Genomic DNA, 18,939 nt, shown 5'->3' with positions numbered 1-18,939 from the left:
AAAGACAGAATAAATGTTTGACATCTAAAAAGTTTAACTTAAAATTTTTATATTGGATTTTTTATCTTATTGAAATTGAAACTAGGAATCGGTAAGAATCGGAATCGATAAGCAGAATCGGAATCGATAAAATTGTGTGCAGAAAAAACCCTAGTTATCACACACACCAGAAGTGTCGAGTTTAGTTCAAGCAGCGGTCTAAAACAGTTTTATTTAATCACTTCAAGAATTATCAAAAAGCGGCATATTGAGTTTGAAGTTCAATATTAACCCTCTGGGGTCTAAGCGTGTTTTGGAGGCCTGGAGAAGTTTTGACATCCCCTGAGTTGTGTGCCTTTTTCAGTTGCTTATAAACATATACATGGCTAAAGTCTGAAAACACTTTATTCAGTACAAACTGGGCTACAATAATATGTAAATAGAATGTATGTACATGATTGTGTTTTTGAGAAAACAACGTTTATGTGTGGTTAGTAAAAAACAAAAATTTTGAAGTCACTGAAATAAGGTCATAAAACACATATAGAACATTTGTTCACAAGACTGTCAAACATGGACCTTGTAACCTAGAATTTTTGCTTCTAAATGATGTGAAAAACATCTTGTTTACTCGCTCACAGAAAACAATAGATTAATTTAAATTTTCTTAGACACTTTTTGTTTCGAAAGGGAATATGAGAGTAGCCATGATTGACCATGAATATTAGTGTGATTCACACCTGAGAAGACAAAGGCCCGCATAATGAGCCTTTGAGTCAGGTATGTGACCAAGATTTAAACAAAAGTTAAACAGTTTATTAGGAACAATCAAAGCTGACTTTCAAAGCTGAATTTTTAGAATCATTACTCCAGTCACATGATCCTTCAGAAATCATTATAATATTCTAATTTGCTACTAAAAAAAAAATTATTATTATTATTATTAATGTTGAAAAGAGATGAGTTTTTTTTTCCTTTTTTTTTTTTTGATTAATTGAAAGAACAGCATCGTTTGTAACATGATTATTGTATTTATCATCACTTGTGTGCAAAATAAGTTAGCAATAATCCAAATCTTATTCCTCTCAGCGGTCTTATTGAGGTGAATTATGTCTTATTCCTCTCAGCGCGAAGCAAACAGTAACATTTAAAAAACGTGAAGTACAGTCTCGCTGCTTTGTTTGCTGTGAAGTGGGCGTTTACCCGCCACAAGCTTCACATAGACGATTGTAATATCAATAGCGCGCTCAGCAAGTGGGCGTGGTCACATTAGATATAATGAAGGGAGACGTGAAAGACTGGACATTGCGGACATTATACGGAGCGGCACAAAGTGCTTATGCGCATCCCGTTTACAGAATGATGCGCTTGAAGCAACAAGGAGTCACACTACGCATCGCTCCACATGGAAAAGTTCAAAGCACAAAGGGAAGATTTTGATGCGTAGTGTATTATATCTGTGCTGTAGTTTATTGAGCCTTTTTCTTTAACAGCTCTAAATTTCAGTTACTATGCGCATGCTTCAGAAACAGCACTTAACTCCAGCAAGTGTCAAAACAAACAGCACCTGGTGTCAGTGAACCCGCTCTCGCTCTAGTACTGTATGATGACAGCGGACCTTCTCAGCCACTCCAGCACCAGACACAACCCTAAAAAAATATTGGGATGGATTAATCGGCAAAACCGATATATCAGTCGACCTCTAATTTTAACCACTGTTTCTTTGCAGTCCCATTTTTCAGAAGTGAAAATAAAACAAATGTACTTTCACAGTGTAGGACACAGTGGGACACAAACAAGCTACAGGTTTTGAGGGCGGGTCAAGTTATTTGCGGCCAGCCAATGTAGAACATAGGCGAGCATTATGAAAATGTGTTATCTTATGATGTGTGGCTGTTACAGAAGTTTGATTCATATTATTGATGACTCGTTTAGACTTTTCAGAGTATATTCTTTCTTTTGAGAGACAATAACATTATTTATTGTGCACTTTTGGCTTTACAACTTTGCAGATTTTTTACATTCACATACAGCTACATTACACACTGCATGGAAGGCAACATTCAAAATGGCATAATAGGGGCAATTTAACAACTAAATAACCTATCTATTTTAATATAATTAAATGTAATTTATTCCTGTGACAGTAAAGCTGAATTTTCAGCAGCAATTTCCCCCAGTCTTCAGTATCACATGATCCTTTAGAAATTTGAAATAATATTTTCAATGTTAAATCAACTGTGCTTTATAATATTTTTGTTGAAACCATCATACTTTTTTTTCAGGATTCTTTAATGAATAGAAAGTTCAAAAGAACATTATTTAATTGAAATGTAAATCTTTTGTAACATTATACATGTCTCTACTGACACTTCTGATCAATTCAATGCAAAAACAGGAAAGAAGCAAGTCAAAACAGTCAGCAGTAATGAAGTACCTCACTCTGTCTGTCAGTCTCATACAAAAAAAAAAAAAATCTGTTATCACACCTCTGGATAGATGTGCATACAGTAGCTGTTGTCATTTTTGTCTTAGAGTTATTTTCTTATCTTGCTGTCGGCCATCTCTTGAGTGCACAAAGCAGATCTGCATCTCAGCCAAAGCGCAACCTCGTACTCTGCTCATCATCTCTAACCACATGGGCATGCACAGTCACAGAACAAGAGTGCTGTAAGGATGTGTCAGTGTCACACATGCCATTTCATGTGCACTTTGAGGAGGTGTCACAAGGGTATCTTTAAACTGATTCAAAAATTTCAAACCTTTCGATGTTGCTGCTTCACCTGTATTGTTTTAAACTTGTGCATCTTCAAAAACACCTGGAGGAAGTTGAGCTGATGACATTGTGGTCTCTGTCTACATGTTTGTCACCCACAGAAAACCAAGAGTGCTCGCAGCACGTGGTCAACGAGCGACTTGGGGAGCTGGCACGTGTGTTGAAGACCGTCATCGGCAAGCACCAGGCACTGAACTCATCAGAAATTCTTGGTGCTGCAGGCACTGTCATCGCCAAAGTCAAAGGTAAGCATCCTCCTTCAACTCCACCCCAATTAAGAACCAACAGCTTAGAATTGATCTTGTCTTTTAAAAAATGGTCTGTTTCATTGTTTGTGTATGTATTCACATGTTACTGGCACGAAGTGCTGAAAGGCAAAACATTTTCAAGCCATGAATATTTAATCACCTCTAAAAAAGAAAAACTTTGCATGTTTCATTAATCTTTTAAAAAGGTGATTAATGCTTAATGTGGCTTAATGGATTAAGACTTTGATTTTGGTGGAAAAATTCAGTGTGTGTGTGTGTATATATATATATATATTTATATAGATATAGATCATTTACATTAGATAGTAGATAGATTTAGAGATTCCCAGCCCTGTCAAAATGAAAATAATGCATCATTATTTTAGCTCTTGTTTTAATAATCTTAGATGTTATATAATATGAAGCCATGTTTTTGTATTGATGAATGAGGACAATGGAAGACAATAAAAAAATAACAAAAGAAGAGAAAAAAAATGCATATATAAGTGCAATATAAAGAAGTCTCAGTTAGCCTAAAAACATTTACAGTATTTACGTAGTCAAGGGCTTTTAAAAGCGAATATAATGAGGAATAAGCAAAGAAAACAGAAAGAATAATAAAATAAGTGCTATAGAGCAAGCTAGTGATAGAGGTCTTTTTTTTATAATTAAATAAAAAGAAAACATAATAAATGAAAAGAAAAATAGATAGGGTCTTTTTTTTATACAAAAAGATTAGGATACAAAAAGATTAGAAAGGTAGTTACATTTTTTTTATTTTTTTATTTTTTTTAATAGAATTAGAATAGTGAGGGAAAAAGTTAGAGGGTCAAATAAAGATGGAAGAGATGTGTTTTAAGGCAATTCTTGAAGATGGCTAAGGACTCAGCTGCTCGGATTGAGTTGGGCAGGTCATTCCACCAGGAGGGAACATTTAATTTAAAAGTCCGTAAAAGTGACTTTTTTGCTTCTTTGGGATGGCACAATCAAGCGACGTTCACTTGCAGAACGCAAGCTTCTAGAGGGCACATAAGTCTGAAGTAATGAATTTAGGTAAAGGGGTGCAGAGCCAGTGGTGGTTTTGTATGCAAACATCAACAGGAATGTTGATAATATATATATATATATGACATAAATATGCATAAACATGCACAGGAATGTCCATGTGTACATCAGTGCAGTTTGTAATCCAGATTGCGGCTGCAGATGAGGGAACAGATGATTTTTGTGCTATATAGACATATTGAATATGTTTCTTATTGGTTATCCACATAATTTCTAGCTATTTTAAATGGTATGTTTTCACTTTGGCAACATTGATTTGGCCACTAGAGTATCATCCTTTGCCACTAGATGGCCAGAGACCCCACTGAGCTACCATGTGTCCTTTAAAGTCTCTTTATTGTTTCTGTCAAAGGTAAGTCTGAAGAGTTTAACAGAGGAAAATAATGTAATTGTCTTTTTTTGACATGCCTGAGGACTTCGCCTTTTTTTTTTTTTTTACCTTTTGAATGAGGAAGTTGAGAAGAAAGGCCAGTCATCTCAGATAACCGCCTCAAGTTACCTGTTTGACTGACATACCAGAGTGCACTTCCCATTACATACACGCTTGCATTTTAACACCCCACATCAATGTCAGCCGTCTGTCTTTCTCCTGATGGCATGCTATGAACTTCAGGAAATCAGATGCACATATTTTTCCTCCCATTTACGCTAAGTCCGTGCAGTCTTCTATCTTTTTTTAAAAATGTAAAAAACGCTGCATAGTTTTGCTGAAGAATCTCTCAGGGGCGCAGCAATAAAAGTGTCAGGTGTCTCAAGTTTTTAAATTCTTTCTTCCCCTGCCCTTGTCTAGAGTGAGTCCGTGACTCGCTGTATTTTTATCTTTGCTTCTTATCTAAGGAGACTCTGTTATCTCAGGTATTTTATTCTATCTTATGACGCATTGCACTTGATAAAGTGATTCCTGCATGCTTCACTTTGCCACAAGTATATGGTAAGAATCATTCTTAGATATTTTCAGAAAAAAATTATTTAACTCGTATTGACAGATTTTTTACAAATCTTTCCAATGATGCAGAAAAAGCTTTTGAGGGTTTTTCTTTGAGAGAACTGCTTTCTGAATGTAGCCATGCCCGTATTTGAGCTGTGAAGGGGCAAAAGTGGAAGCATTGTTGTGGAACTGCAGGATGTCCTGAGGAAGAAGTCAGCGTTCCACTGCAGGGGCCACTGAGCCGCCCACCTGCATTCAGAAGCAGACAGTCATGCACCAGGAGCCACGCACCTCTCACGCTCCGGTCTCCAGTGCCATCTCCTCTGCTCACTTCGTAGCTGTGAGTATGAATGGCAGTTGAGGGTGGAGATTCCCACCTCTGCCAATAGTCGCTGCGTTTTGTGTGACATCCAACCAAAAAAAGCACCCATGCGGAACGGGAAACTACAGATGATGTTGCTTTTTTTCATGGCCTCGTCACTTTTTCTTGTATGTGAGGAAAAAGTGGAAGTCAAGCTCCACTGAATCATTGTGAACTAGGCTGTGCCGTTAGTTCCTGAAGTTCAGGGCGAGTTTTGCCTGTCGTTAATCTGTGCTTTACCATATCGAACCTGGATATGACTGTAAGTGCAAGTTAAAGGAGTTGGTAAGTTCGGTGAAAGTTGTTTGAACGACTGCAGAATGTTTTGACAGTTCAATCTTTGTCAGTGTTTCCTGTAAAGGGGAGGCTCGGCTAGCAGACAGGAAGCTCTTGGTAAACACAAGTTTCGTAGCCTCTCTGAGACGTTACTTCTTGTCTGTCACATATCTGATTTTTAAAATGAAGATTTTATGTTAATTTCTCTTCTATCAGCTCAAAAAATGGCAAACTGTGCATCAGCGTGCTGGGTCATCTGGCCTCTATTTGAAACAATGAAATCAGTTTATGAAGAAAGCCGTCTGTTGATTTATTTACATGCTAACTATTCAGCATTTGTTTTGTGCTCTAGGGAAGCACGACCTGATTTCAAAGCAGCATTAGACGCTAATGAAGGAAGAACTTGTGGAGGTTCATTTTCTTTGTGCACCACATTGTTCAGAATGAGTCTGAATTTACAGCATACTAAAATGACTCTCATGTGGAATCAGTGAATTCTGTATTATCAGAGAGTGTTGTACAGTAGCTACTAATCAGTCCTCAACAGCTGTGGTGGTCCACTGATTGTGGGATTCATAATACCACAGTAAAATCTAGGTCTACACCCCTACTGCTCATCATCATTTGTTTAGAATTGTAATTTTGGTGCAGACTTTTGTGCCGTTTGGCTACACTTCTCATGTGGTTCATCACTTCCCACAGGCGTGAACGTCAAGGAAGTCAGTAAAGAAAACAAAGACACAATATTTGGCGAGATACACACATCAATCGATACTTTGGCATTCACCTTTGGCAATGTGTGAGTACCATAGCTCTCTTTTCTGTAGTCATATGTATATTATGAATGCTCTCCGCCTGTATAGAGTTACTTTCAGTTTCCATTGCCAATTTTACTGTATTCGTATGAGATGTACTTGTGTCATGTTGCAACATTACTTACATGGATCGTTCACTCAAAAATGGAAATTCAGTTATTCATCCTCATGCTGTTCCAAACCCATAAGAGATTCTCAAAACATAAATCTGAGAGACTTCAGTCCCTCCCTTGAACGTCCACACAAAAACAAAACTTACACACCAAAAAATCACAAAAAAACAACAAAACACATAGAAGTCCAAGTGGTTTAAAAAGTCAACCAAAGAGACTTGATGATCGCTTTAAGAAAAGATTTAATTTAGCCTTTAATTCACCTATAAACATTGATCAACGTACATACACAGAGCTCATCAAATATGGTCAGCAGAAGCACAACCATGCTTGTGTGAAATGCGAGAACAAATCTTTTTGGTTCTCACACGTAAAGCAAGTACATTTGAGCTTCTGTTTACCATATTTGATATGTTTTCAGTTGTTAAGACAAAATGATCAGAGAATATTAAAAGTATCTTAATTTGTGATTTGAAGATAAACAAACGTCAGGCAGGTTAGGAATGATGACAGAATTTTCATTTTTGGGTGAACTTACCCTTAATACTGCTCACATTCTTGATTTTAAAATGAGCTATTTGTAATGAAAAATAACACCATAATATTGTAACTTTCTTATTTATGTTCAAGTTATGTTATGTGCAGTGACTTGTCTTTCTTTTCCACTTCAGAGTGTCTGACTTCCTTATGGAAGATGTGGACAGTGGTTCCAGGTTGGGGTACCCCCAAGCCAGAAGGAGTCGTGTAAGTTATCACCTCCATTGCCTTCAAACGTCCTTGAAAAATTAGTTCACAAATAAGTCATTATATACTCACCCTCATGTAGGGCTTGGCTGTTAAACGATATCTTACTGAATCGTGATGTTATTTATGTCGATAACGATGAAAAGCTCTGGACATTTTTACTCGATATGGATTAATCTAACAGCCAATTACACAGCAGAAATAAATGCGAAAACAGCCAGTCAGCATGCAGCATTTAGCTTGCACGTCAAAGTACACGCCCATTTCCTCGACACGAGGAGGAAAAAAATGTGTGGATGCAGTGACAAAAGTAAAAGCGAGTTATCATCCAAAGATTATGAAATTGTCAATAAAAATGTAGCACGAACTCATTTGAACTGTGCCACAAGGACCATTTATCTGCTCTGTTTTTTGTTTTTTTATCTACAAATCAGCATAATTTACCATGGATTTTCTGTAGTAACACTAAATGCATCATGGTATTGTGGCAAAAAATGTATAAAATGTCATATTATTAATGTAGACGTTTTAAATTTATTAAAGGAGTATTCTGATAGAAAATAATTAGTGTTTTTTTTGTTGTTGTTGTTGTTTTTTTTGGTGATTAAGCTATAGCATTTGTGCATTTATATTAAATGCATGGTTTTACTGTGGTTATCATGATCAAAATGTTTGCTACTATGAAAGACCAATGGTCAATTGTCTTCCATGCCTTCTGGAGCCATACAATAGCTTTATGTGAAAAGCAGACTGAAATTTAAGCCAGTATTCTCTATTTATAAACAACAGTATCATATGGCTTCAGAAGGCTTGAAATACTCTACCATTCAAACGTTTGGGGTCTGTAAGATTTGAAAGGTTTTTAATGTTTTTGACAGAAGTCTTATGCTCACCAAGGCTGCAGTTTATTTTAAAATGTCATTTATTCCTGTGGTTTAGTGCTCATATTTTTATCAATGTTGAAAACACGGTTGTGCCGCTTAATATTTTTGAGGAAACTGTGATACCATTTTTTTTTTTTTTTTTTTTTTTTTAGGATTCTTTGATGAATAGAATGATCAAACAGCATCTATTTGAAATAGAATATTTTTGTAGCATTATATATGTCTTTACTGTCACTTATGATCAATTTAATGGGTCCTTGCTGAATAAAAGTAGTAGTTTGGCTTAGTTTTATGGCATTTGCATGACTTCTATTTCCTTTTTGCTGATTGACGGATATGGTTACTATGAACTGTCATATGGAAAAAAAGATGCATGAAGCTTCTACAGAATTCTTTTGTGTTCCACAGAAAAATAACTAACATATTTTTAAAACAAGTGGGAGTAAATAATGACATTTCATTTTTTTGGTGAACCATCCCTTGAAGTTTAGAGTTCTGCTTTGAAAATAATGAAACCAGGCTGGCCCCTGTGATTTAAAGTGCAAGGTTTTTAAGCTTTGATTAACTGAGACATTGAGAGACAATATAAAAGAGAAGCACTCAAAAGAAGCACCTTTTCATCCCTCACCTCTGTAAACAAACTTCTCATCCTGTGTGAAACGGCTTTCTCTTTTTCTCCTCTAGTCTTTTGAAAACCTCTCTGAAGATTCAGGAGGCTGCAATCAAAATGATCTGGCAGGTAAATGGATTTCCTTTCCTTCTCCTTTTTATCTTCCATCCTTCTAGCACGGTTTTAATCAGAAAGCCAGCAGGCTCTTGCCACTGATGTGTTGAAGAGAATCTCATCACATAGTTTATGTGCCTCAGAGCAACAGTAATGCAAACTTCAACAAAGTTTTCTGGTTAAACAAACCACACATGAAAGGTGTTGTTCTAGCAGAAAGACAGATGAGCTGCTCTGACATAGGTCATAATCAACAATAGAGCTCTACACACTTGTGTTGTTTTTCATATAGTCTAACTTGTTTGCCAAATGGTTGACATATTTTGGGTTTTTTTGGTCGTTTGTATGATGAATGGGAACCACATGTGGCTTTTTGGGCGGGGTGCTTGGATTCAGCGCAGCTGGGTTGTGTGTCAGTGCATTTGGCAAAGGTTAAGCACAGATTTTACGAGAAGTTCTGATTTTACGAGATGTACATACATCTAACGCTACCACAGATTAGTGTCAGTTTTAGAAAGACTTTAGAATGGACTCTTTTTCTTTTAAGTCAATGGGATGGTATATGTTTATTCCTCTTGAAAGCAAGTTTGCCACCAGTTTAAGGGCTGTGGCTGCCGTTAATAAAGCTGACTTGTAAAATTTGCCTTGTAACTTTTGGCCTAAAACCCCTGTAGGGCGGTAATATTTAAGGGTAGATATTAAATGTCAGTTTTAGAGAGTGGAGAGACTGAGGTTCAGGAAATATAAATGTCTTTAAAGGGCACCTCTGTGCATTTTCAGCAGTTTTTTTTTTTTTTTCTTAAACAATGTGGATTGTTTGTGTATCATTTTTTGGGGGAGTGTGTGTGTTCATATGCAGTGTTCTGGGTTTATAGATCCTGTTCTGTCCCCAGAGCTGTCCACCGTGGGGCAGGTGGACCTCCTTCTGCTGAAGAATGACAGTGGAGTAGAGTCGGCTTTGCTCTATGCCAAGGCCTTGTCCAAATACACCAAAGACATGTTGGCCTGGGTAGAGAAACGCCTCAGCTTGGGTCAGTCCATTCTTAAAGCCTGATCTTTTGTTTTGAGTCTTCATTGTTGAACTTTAGTGTTTCATATGGTATCTCTGTATTTGACAGACATGGAATGTGCCAGAAGCTTTGCCAAGATGGCAGAATCCGCAAAGGCAGTGGCAAGTCAGCAGGTGATGGTCTTTTGTTTTGATAAAATGTGATGTATATGATGTACTGCCATTCAAATTTTGGGGAAGAATTTTGAAAGAAATTAATACTTTTATTTGACAGGAACATAAAATGAATAAAATTTGATAGTAAAGACATTTATAATGTATTTCTATTTTTAAATAAATACTGTTCTTTTGATCTTCCTATTCATCAAAACAATCCTGAAAAGAATGATTCATAGTTTCCATAAAAATATTAAGCAGCACAACTCTTTTCAACAATAATAATAATAAGAAGAAATGTACCAAATGAGGAGCAAATCAGCATATTAGAATGATTAAGAATCATGTGACATTGAAGACTGGAGTAATGACTTCTAAGTAATTGGTTTTGCCATCACAGGAATGAATAGGAATACATTTTAGAATATATTCAGATGGAATATAGTTATCTTAAATTGTAGTAATATTTAACAATGTTGCTCTTTTTTGAATGTATTTCTGATCAAAAAATGCAGCCAAAAATCTTACCGAATGGTAGTGTATTTGATTTTGGGCCTTTAAGTGACATTATTTTTTGACTGTGTTTCTGAAGACTTCATGCCTTTCCGGGATATTTATGTTTCTGGCTTCAAAAATGAGATTGAGTACAATCAGGTTCTGCTCCAAACAGCTGCATCTCTACAAACCAACAAATTTGTACAGGTATGATCAGTTAAATCTGCTATTCATTTTTTATCTAACTAACAAATCATTTCCTTTAATTCCACAAAATTCCCATAATTCCAACAGCCACTGCTGGCCCGCAAGAACGATCTGGACAAGCAGAGGAAAGAAATAAAGGAACAATGGCAAAGAGAGCTAAAGAAAATGGTGCATATGATTATTTGAATTCTTTGAATTTCATCCCTAACATTTCTTTAGAACCGCTAGCGATTAATAACCCACATGTTTTCAGAGCGAGGCCGAGAGCGCTTTGAAGAAGGCTCGGCTGCTGAAGGTGCAGAAGAAGGAGGAGTACGAGAAGGCACGCAGCTCCACCAGCCGCACTGAGGAGGAGCAGCCAACAGCAGGAGGCAGGACTCTGGAGAAGAAACGGAGGGTGGAGGAAGAGGCCCTACAGAAGGTACTGCAGAAACTGCACTATAAAGAATTTTAAAACTTCAGATTGAACTCCAAGATGATCACAGACTGCACAAACACACACACCCTTATGTTTATTGACCTTGTTTATTGGGCTTCAAAGTGGTGACGAGAAACACAGAGTTTGTGGGAATTTGTTTGAATTTCCTTTACGCCTGACGTACTGTCTGAAAATTCGGCCATATAATCTAAACATTACTGTTGCTATAACAACCCAGACTCCCAGCAACTGTATAGCATCACACTTTAGCAAATGAGTTAGCATATTCTTCATAAAATGGAACATTTTTGCAGTCCTGTTTGGTGACACTGATGGCACAAGATGACACACTTTGGCTAAGGAAAATCTCTATGCTTTTGTTTTTTCTGGCTGATCGTCTGTTTTTGTGGTGACTTTAGGCAGAGGAAGCGCAAGAGCAGTATAAAGTGTGTGTGGCTGATCTAGAGGCGAAGAAGGTCAGCCTGTCAAACGCTAAGAGTGAGATCCTCGCTCAGATTCGGAAGCTGGTCTTCCAATGTGACCTGACCCTCAAATCGGTCTGTATCCATGTCACAACAACACTACAGTTCAAATGTTTGGGGTCTGTACGATTATTGAATGTTTTTGAATTGAATCAAAAATACAGTAAAATTGTAAAACAAATTTTTTCAGTGACAAAGCTGACTTCATTACTTTAGTCTTCAGTGTTGCATGTTCCTTCAGAAATCATTCTAATATTCTGATTCACTGCTCAAGAAACATTTCTTATAATCAATGCTGTAATAATTAGAAATTTCAAAAGAACAGCACTTATTTACATTAGAAATCTTTTGGAACATTTTAAATATCTTTACAGTCACTTTTGATCATACTTGCTAAAGTATTCATTTCTTTAAAAAAAATCTTACTGACCCCAAACGTTTGATCTTCTCTATGAAAATAAATACCATTATTGTGTACTGACTATTCTCACAAACTCTTAAAGGTGACAATGAACTGGTTCCAGATGCAGCAGACTCAGACCCAGCCTCTTTCAGTCAACTACCAAGCTCTAAGTGAACAGGCCAAAATGTATGAGCCGGGCCAGCGCTACTCTGAGTTTGTGTGCAGCCTGCCTAAAGAGCGTGTGTGGCTGGAGTCTATGTCTCAGGACATCACAGCTTCCTCAAAAACGGGGTAAGTCCACACTCAAGTTTCCATGCAGGTCAGAAAGAGGCTGCATTGTTTGCATCTTCCTCAGGAAGAATGATGAACGAAACAACAGTTGGTAATAGCAGTGTTGTTTATCCAGGAGTTCTGCTCTCCATAATCGCTGCCCCGTGTAATCTCTGCTTTTCAGCTTGACCTCTGAATCACACCCATGTACAAACATACTGGCCAGTGCTATCACCTTAGTTTACAGTGCATTCAAATCTCACACTTTCCTGTTGAGTAATCAGTTTCACAATCAGCAGAGATTTTGCACAGCCTGTTTTGCCTGTGGTAATTTTAATAAAGCATGTTTTAACAAGTGTCTTTCCTTTCCAGAATGTCCCTTCATAAGAGGTCTCAGAGCAGCACCCGCTCATCCCATGGGAACCTGTCACTGGGCTCTGTTACTTCAGCGGATAACCACAGCACAGATGAGGTCGAGGGTACCATACAACCCTGCAAGGCCAAGATCGCTGAGAGACGATCCAATAGCAGTATAGACATGCAAGGTAAGAGATGTTGTATCTTAGGGGGCGTTCACACTTGTAGTTCGGTTCTCTTGGTTCATTTGGTCCGGACCAAAAAAGAAAACAATACATTTTGTCCTGGTCTGCTTAGCATTCACTCTGGCATTTTTGACAGCGGACCTAAAGGCATAGTGATATGTTCACAACCTGATCGGTCGGGTTGAATTTCGCGACAGAACTTACCAAACACCACAAACAAAAGCTGTGTTCAACTTATAGCGCCGTTGTGCAGACATCAAAGTATCCATTCACCAATCGGTCTGCTCAGCGCTGCTTTAAGTTGAACAGACCTAATGCCGTCTGCGTGCTCATTGCTGCACTTACCACCTGCGAACTCACGAAAAGCTCATAAAAGGCACTTTACCTCCTCGTTGCTCTACGCTTGCGTCTGCTCATTTTATTTTGGATACACCGCTCGTTCCGCATCGTCAAATCATGTAACATAGCATTGCATCTTGTCATTACTTCCTGTTTTTGGTTCGTTTAGAAGTATTTGGTCCGTGTTGCTTATTTTTATTTATTTTTTCATTTTTATGATATGGACCTAAGGGTCTGAAATACAAAAATAATAATAATATTTGTGTTTTACAATTTATAATGTCATTGATTTTTATTTATATTGTGAGGAAGATACTTAAAAAGAACTTTGATTTCAAACTCTGAATTGAATTTATTTTAACTAAAAAAAAACAAGTAAACAGTGAGTAATAAAATAAGAATAGACAGATGACAAGCAATGGCACAAACAAATACAATAACAAAATACAACTAAAAATAACTGTGCTTTAACTGTGCTTTTTCAGGTAGCATTAACAGTAATATTCAGGTACAGAAATACCACAGAAACTGAGAAATCTATTTAACTTTAAAATAACACTGGTTAGTATTTAATGTATAAATAAAAATGAATGACAGACAGCAGCATGTTTATTGAAGTTGCTGTCTCTTTAAGATTTCATGAACGGCTCTAACTGTTACACATAAGTTTTGTTTATGAACTGTTTACATTCACTTAATAGCCTATATACCAACAATGTTTAGTATAAATCGACTGTTTATGTGAATACTCATCAATATGGGCATTTTGACTTAATTATGTATGTACAGTATGTGGCTGTTAACGTGCAATAAGGCGCAACACAACTGCATTCTGTAGTCGCGCGCTCTCAGATGTAAAAATTTATGTAAAAATAACCTGAATGTTTAAAGGTGCCATGTGTAAAAATTGAGGTAAAAATATCCAAAAAATGACCTACACGCATCAAAAGAATGAGAAGAAATAAGGGCGATGATGTCATTAAAAAAATGTCAAGTTATAGTGCTGCAGAGATATCAACCTTAATTAGCATTAGCATTACTAGCCACGGCCCGACAGGTGTCGTAATACCAGTTTCGGGCCATGGGAGGCGATATGCGGGCAACATAACCCACCAGCCAACCTGCAATACACGAATAACTCGCACGGCTTGTGGGCGTACTTGAAGCTGATGTCAAGCAACCGCGCTCGGAATCACAAATCAAATCCGATAAGAAAAGGAGCCGAAACAGAGTAAACATCGGCACTGCTTTCCATCGCTGGAGACCAACTGATGGACTTGAAAGAAATGAGCTTCGACTCCGAACTTGCAACATTTCTTTTGGATTGGTAAGTAAGATGCTGTTAGTATTTCGCTAGAAGTTTGTTTTATATGTTTGCGTATTTTTTTCGGGAAGTTATAACATAGAAATGTATCGAAGGCTGTTCGATAAACGTGCTAAATGTTAGCGATGGCTAACCGTAGCTGCGTTTGATAGTAAGCTAGCTATAACTTACCCACAGATCCGATCCGGTTTTCACCTGTTATCTACCAAAGCCCGTCTCTACCAAGCTGATGCTAAAATGTAACATTACCTAAGAAGCTTGAAATGTCTTCGATGATAATGAACCCGAGAGAGAGAGAGAGAGAGAGAGAGAGAGAGAGAGAGAGAGAGCGAGAGCGCCCCGGCCGCGCGCGCACTCACTCACTATATTCAGAGCGGTCAAGTTTTTGAAAGCGTGTTAAAAGAGTCAATTGCGTGTGTCTCACGGTGAATGCTTGAGAGTTAGCAGCTCTGGTTACGTTGGTTGGTGCTAGCTTGGTCAACATCAGCTGTCTGATGTTGACCAATGATGTTGACAGAATGCTGTCTGTCAAATTAATTTAATTCAAATAATGTGTATATACAATTCAAAATGTAATATGAACAAAACGAATATGAACATATTCACTGGTAAAGGTGAAGGGGAGTAGCTTGAAGATGTCATGTTTCAAAATCACTTGACATCACCCAACGTCCCTCTGGAGGCAAAACGTCCTTTAGGCTTCGGCTATGGCTCTAGGGTTGTTGTGAAGGTAGGGGCGGAGCATAGAGACTATGCCGTTTCTCGTTTGTTACTCTAGAGTAGACCAATTCACTTTATTGAGGCATACTGCCCCCATCTGGTATGGAATGTGGAGTATGACTTGATTTTTTTGCCAGACATTACACATGGCTCCTTTAAAAATGTAAGACTCAAAAGCACGTGCAATTGATACATTCCATCATCTGTACTGAGCGTCTTTCACACTGAAATATTTGCAGGAATTTACAAGTGCGGAAACTGTGGAAGTGAGTAGAATTATGCGCAATCCCACACCAAATTCAAGCCCTGTGTAGGTTTAAGTGATAGTGATCAATTTCTTTGACAGAAAGTGTAATGAAAACATTAATAACTGTTTGTTAAGCAGATTTCCTTTACTTCCATTATTTGGACAAACAGACAGTCCCGCCTTTAACTCGCTGTAGCTCACATTGAGCCAAAGTTGCTATGTCAGGCTGCTAATGCAAATAGAACAAGCCTTTGGGTGACGTCAGCCTACTCAACCTGCATTTGTTAGACTCTAAAACTCATTTTATTTTCTTAAACAAGATCCTGAGATGTTTGGCACTATTAGGCACATATGTCTGGCAAGCTTCAACATCCTGAACAGCTTATTAGTTTTATAGCTTTCCCCAGTTTTTACCCAGCGTTGGCCATCCACAGCTCGGACAAAAACAGTCTGAACTCATATTTAATGCAGCATCTAGGCTAGATGACTAAACTAAGAATCAAGCACATTAGCAAAATTCTCAAGTTTTTAGAGATGAGAACTCTGAACTGAATGAGACAGGCTGATTCTCCCAAACACACAGGATTTTCTCCCTCAATTTTAGGAATAGAGATTTCCTAGACGAAAGATGAAAGGTTAATCTGGGGTTAATTCTGTGTGTTGTAGTGTTAAGTACGCAGGGCTCCCAGCGGGCCTGGAGCTCAGGCAGTGCCGGTGGAGGGGGGATGTGCAGTGACTCAGAAAGTGCTGGAGGAAGCAGCGAGTCTCGCTCCGTGGACTCCCCCACAGCTAGTCCAGGTACTTTTTCTGATGTCAACACATTGTCTTACAATGCGTTTCACAATATGGAAAATGTTATATTTTAAATAAAGCATTTCTTATAAATCACAAGTACATCTGAAAATAGGTTATTATATCAGTGTTTATAATTTTTTATTCTAGATTATGTTCTTGACAAACATAGCCTTTTGTATTAACGCATTTAATTTATTTAATTTTATTTTATTTTCCTTGGCAACATTAACAAATATATAAAACTATATTTTTCATTAAACAATTTACAACATATTTATTATGGGCAGTAATTGCTGGAAAATCTACAGATGTTGTGACAGCTATAAATCATAAATACCACAAAACGTCAACTACATCAGCCAGCTAGATATTGTGACATACTTACATCAGCAGAATTCAACAGCACGTGCAAAACAACAATGTTCACAACATCAAAGAAAAGGCAGGCATAAAACATGTATGTGATCAACAAATTGTAAGGACAGGAGAATGTCAACACTGGCCTAATCAGGCAAGTGACAGTTTTGTCAGATGTCCTAAGATGTTTTACTCTGGCCAGTTACATCAGCCATTCTTATTATCAAGTGCAACGTATTTAATCCAAAAAAAGAAGTTCCTCTAAAAATATTGCTAGTTTAGGCAGGTTTGTAAGGTTTGCATGTAAAGTGGTTGACCTAGTTCTCAGTGGACAGGATGGAGAAGTGCTCTGCATGACGGAAGTATCTAATGTGTGTTTATTTGTGTTTCGTGTTACAGTGGATTTCAAACGTAGGCTTCCCAGAACGCCCTCAACTGGTACCATGTCTTCTGCAGATGACCTGGATGAGAGAGAACCACATTCCCCATCAGATAATGGTTGGTAGTACAAACTGAATAGAGTGATTGTGAGTGTCTGTGTTCATAGATGTGTGGTGACACCACAGGTTTGTGTTTATTACGCAAGTTCTGAATTGCTTGCACGCGTATTTTTGCTTTCAGTGCAGCTGCGCAGATTGGCTCGATGTTGACATTGGCAGAATGTCACAGTTAACAGTTCCTGTCTCCACCGAAAGTGTTACATTTCAGTAATAATTGCTGATTGTAAACAAATGTTACAAGTAGGGAAACACATTTGAGGAACTGGAGAGAGGGTCATGCTTCCTCAAAAGTACTAAAAGAATTATTAATCAAATAGGAATGCAAGCCAGAGTCATGAAAGTTATTTCAGTTCCTATCCCAAATCCAATTTAAGAATTTTGATGATCCTTTGGCCACACAGGAACTTTGTTAGTGTTTTTAGCTATTGAAACACGTCTTTTCTTGTCTCAGGCCTTGCTGAGATGGTGATGGAAGCGGCCAGTTCTCCCGGCCCTTTTCGTAATGCTCAGATGTCAAAAGCAGCACAAACTCACAAGTTGCGGAAACTGCGAGCGCCTTCCAAATGCAGAGAGTGTGACAGTCTGGTGGTGTTTCACGGGGCTGAATGTGAAGAGGTACCGTCATCATCATCAACACCCACATTGATTCTGTTCACATTGTTCATTAGAGCCGGTTTTCATACCCTTTACTATTTTTTCTTAGTGCTCTTTGGCCTGTCATAAGAAATGCCTGGAGACTCTTGCCATTCAGTGTGGTCATAAGAAGCTCCAGGGCAGACTGCACCTGTTCGGGATTGACTTCGCCCAAGTAGCTAAGAACAGTCCTGACGGCATCCCCTTCATCATCAAAAAATGCACCTCAGAAATCGAGAGTCGTGCCCTGAACATTAAGGTGAAGAATAAAGATGTGACTGAAAGGAATTTGTTTAATTCAATGTTTGTGAGTCATTTTGTGAGTGACGCCTTCTTTCGGTTTATTTAAAGGGCATTTATCGGGTGAATGGGGCGAAGTCTCGTGTGGAAAAGCTGTGCCAGGCCTTTGAGAATGGAAAGGACTTAGTGGAGCTTTCTGACCTCCACCCACATGACATAAGCAACGTGCTCAAGCTTTACCTGAGACAGGTGTGGTGGGACAAATAATCCCAGTTTCATCACGTCTGTATGAAACTCGACATAATAGAGTGCAACTGTGTCCACCCGCTTTTTGGTTTCAGTATTTTTCAAATAGTAATTTTTCCTTTGCAATAGAGTTATAAGCCATGAACCAAAGCAACCAGCTATTAGGTGAATCACAACATTGAAAACTTTGATTTGAAGCAAAAAATCGTACATGTTAGACAAAGGTGTGTACAGCTACAATCCTATGTAGCATTGTGAATGACAATCAAAACAATGGATATATATAAAACTATTGATTTAAAGATGTTGAGGTAACACTTTCAAATAAGGTTCATTAGTTAACATGCTCTAAGCATGAACAATACTTCTACAGCATTTACTGATATTAGGAAATTTTAACATTTACTAATAAAATCAAAAGTTGTATTTGTTAACATTAGTTAATGCTCTGTGAAAATAACATGAACAATGAATAACACATTGTTAGTTCATGTTAGTTAATACATTAATTAAATTGTTACCGATGTTGATTGTGTATAGAAACAATATATTTGACATGTATTGCAAAATATTAAAGTTTATGCACACTAATATTTAAGTATTTTGAAGCGCATGGAAAATGACGCAGTGCTTGGATAGGCAC

The 18,939-nt window shown here is 37.7% G+C and overlaps 1 protein-coding gene across 5 annotated transcripts in view; it reads left to right on the top strand.

Moving 5' to 3' along the window:
• Positions 1-18,939, top strand: part of LOC109064011 (rho GTPase-activating protein 29-like) — a 38,601-nt gene that overhangs the window by 16,566 nt on the left and 3,096 nt on the right. For 2 of the 5 annotated variants that reach the window (XM_042771789.1, XM_042771780.1), the window contains exons 3-19: positions 2,857-3,000; positions 6,336-6,432; positions 7,233-7,305; positions 8,874-8,928; positions 9,789-9,944; positions 10,032-10,096; positions 10,670-10,780; positions 10,868-10,948; positions 11,034-11,201; positions 11,618-11,755; positions 12,184-12,374; positions 12,726-12,898; positions 16,192-16,323; positions 17,077-17,175; positions 17,629-17,792; positions 17,881-18,069; positions 18,162-18,299. In XM_042771789.1, coding sequence (XP_042627723.1) covers positions 2,857-3,000; positions 6,336-6,432; positions 7,233-7,305; positions 8,874-8,928; positions 9,789-9,944; positions 10,032-10,096; positions 10,670-10,780; positions 10,868-10,948; positions 11,034-11,201; positions 11,618-11,755; positions 12,184-12,374; positions 12,726-12,898; positions 16,192-16,323; positions 17,077-17,175; positions 17,629-17,792; positions 17,881-18,069; positions 18,162-18,299 — 2,174 coding nt within the window. Of the gene's footprint in view, positions 1-2,856; positions 3,001-4,156; positions 5,643-6,335; positions 6,433-7,232; positions 7,306-8,873; positions 8,929-9,788; positions 9,945-10,031; positions 10,097-10,669; positions 10,781-10,867; positions 10,949-11,033; positions 11,202-11,617; positions 11,756-12,183; positions 12,375-12,725; positions 12,899-16,191; positions 16,324-17,076; positions 17,176-17,628; positions 17,793-17,880; positions 18,070-18,161; positions 18,300-18,939 lie in introns of those variants that run through there. The other 3 variants (XM_042771798.1, XM_042771811.1, XM_042771805.1) reach the window with 3 other exon arrangements.

This window comes from Cyprinus carpio, chromosome A2 (assembly GCF_018340385.1).
Source record: "Cyprinus carpio isolate SPL01 chromosome A2, ASM1834038v1, whole genome shotgun sequence".
In the NCBI taxonomy this organism is placed as follows: domain Eukaryota; kingdom Metazoa; phylum Chordata; class Actinopteri; order Cypriniformes; family Cyprinidae; genus Cyprinus; species Cyprinus carpio.
Note: the sequence above shows the minus strand (reverse complement) of the source record. Positions and strands in the feature narration are given on the sequence as shown.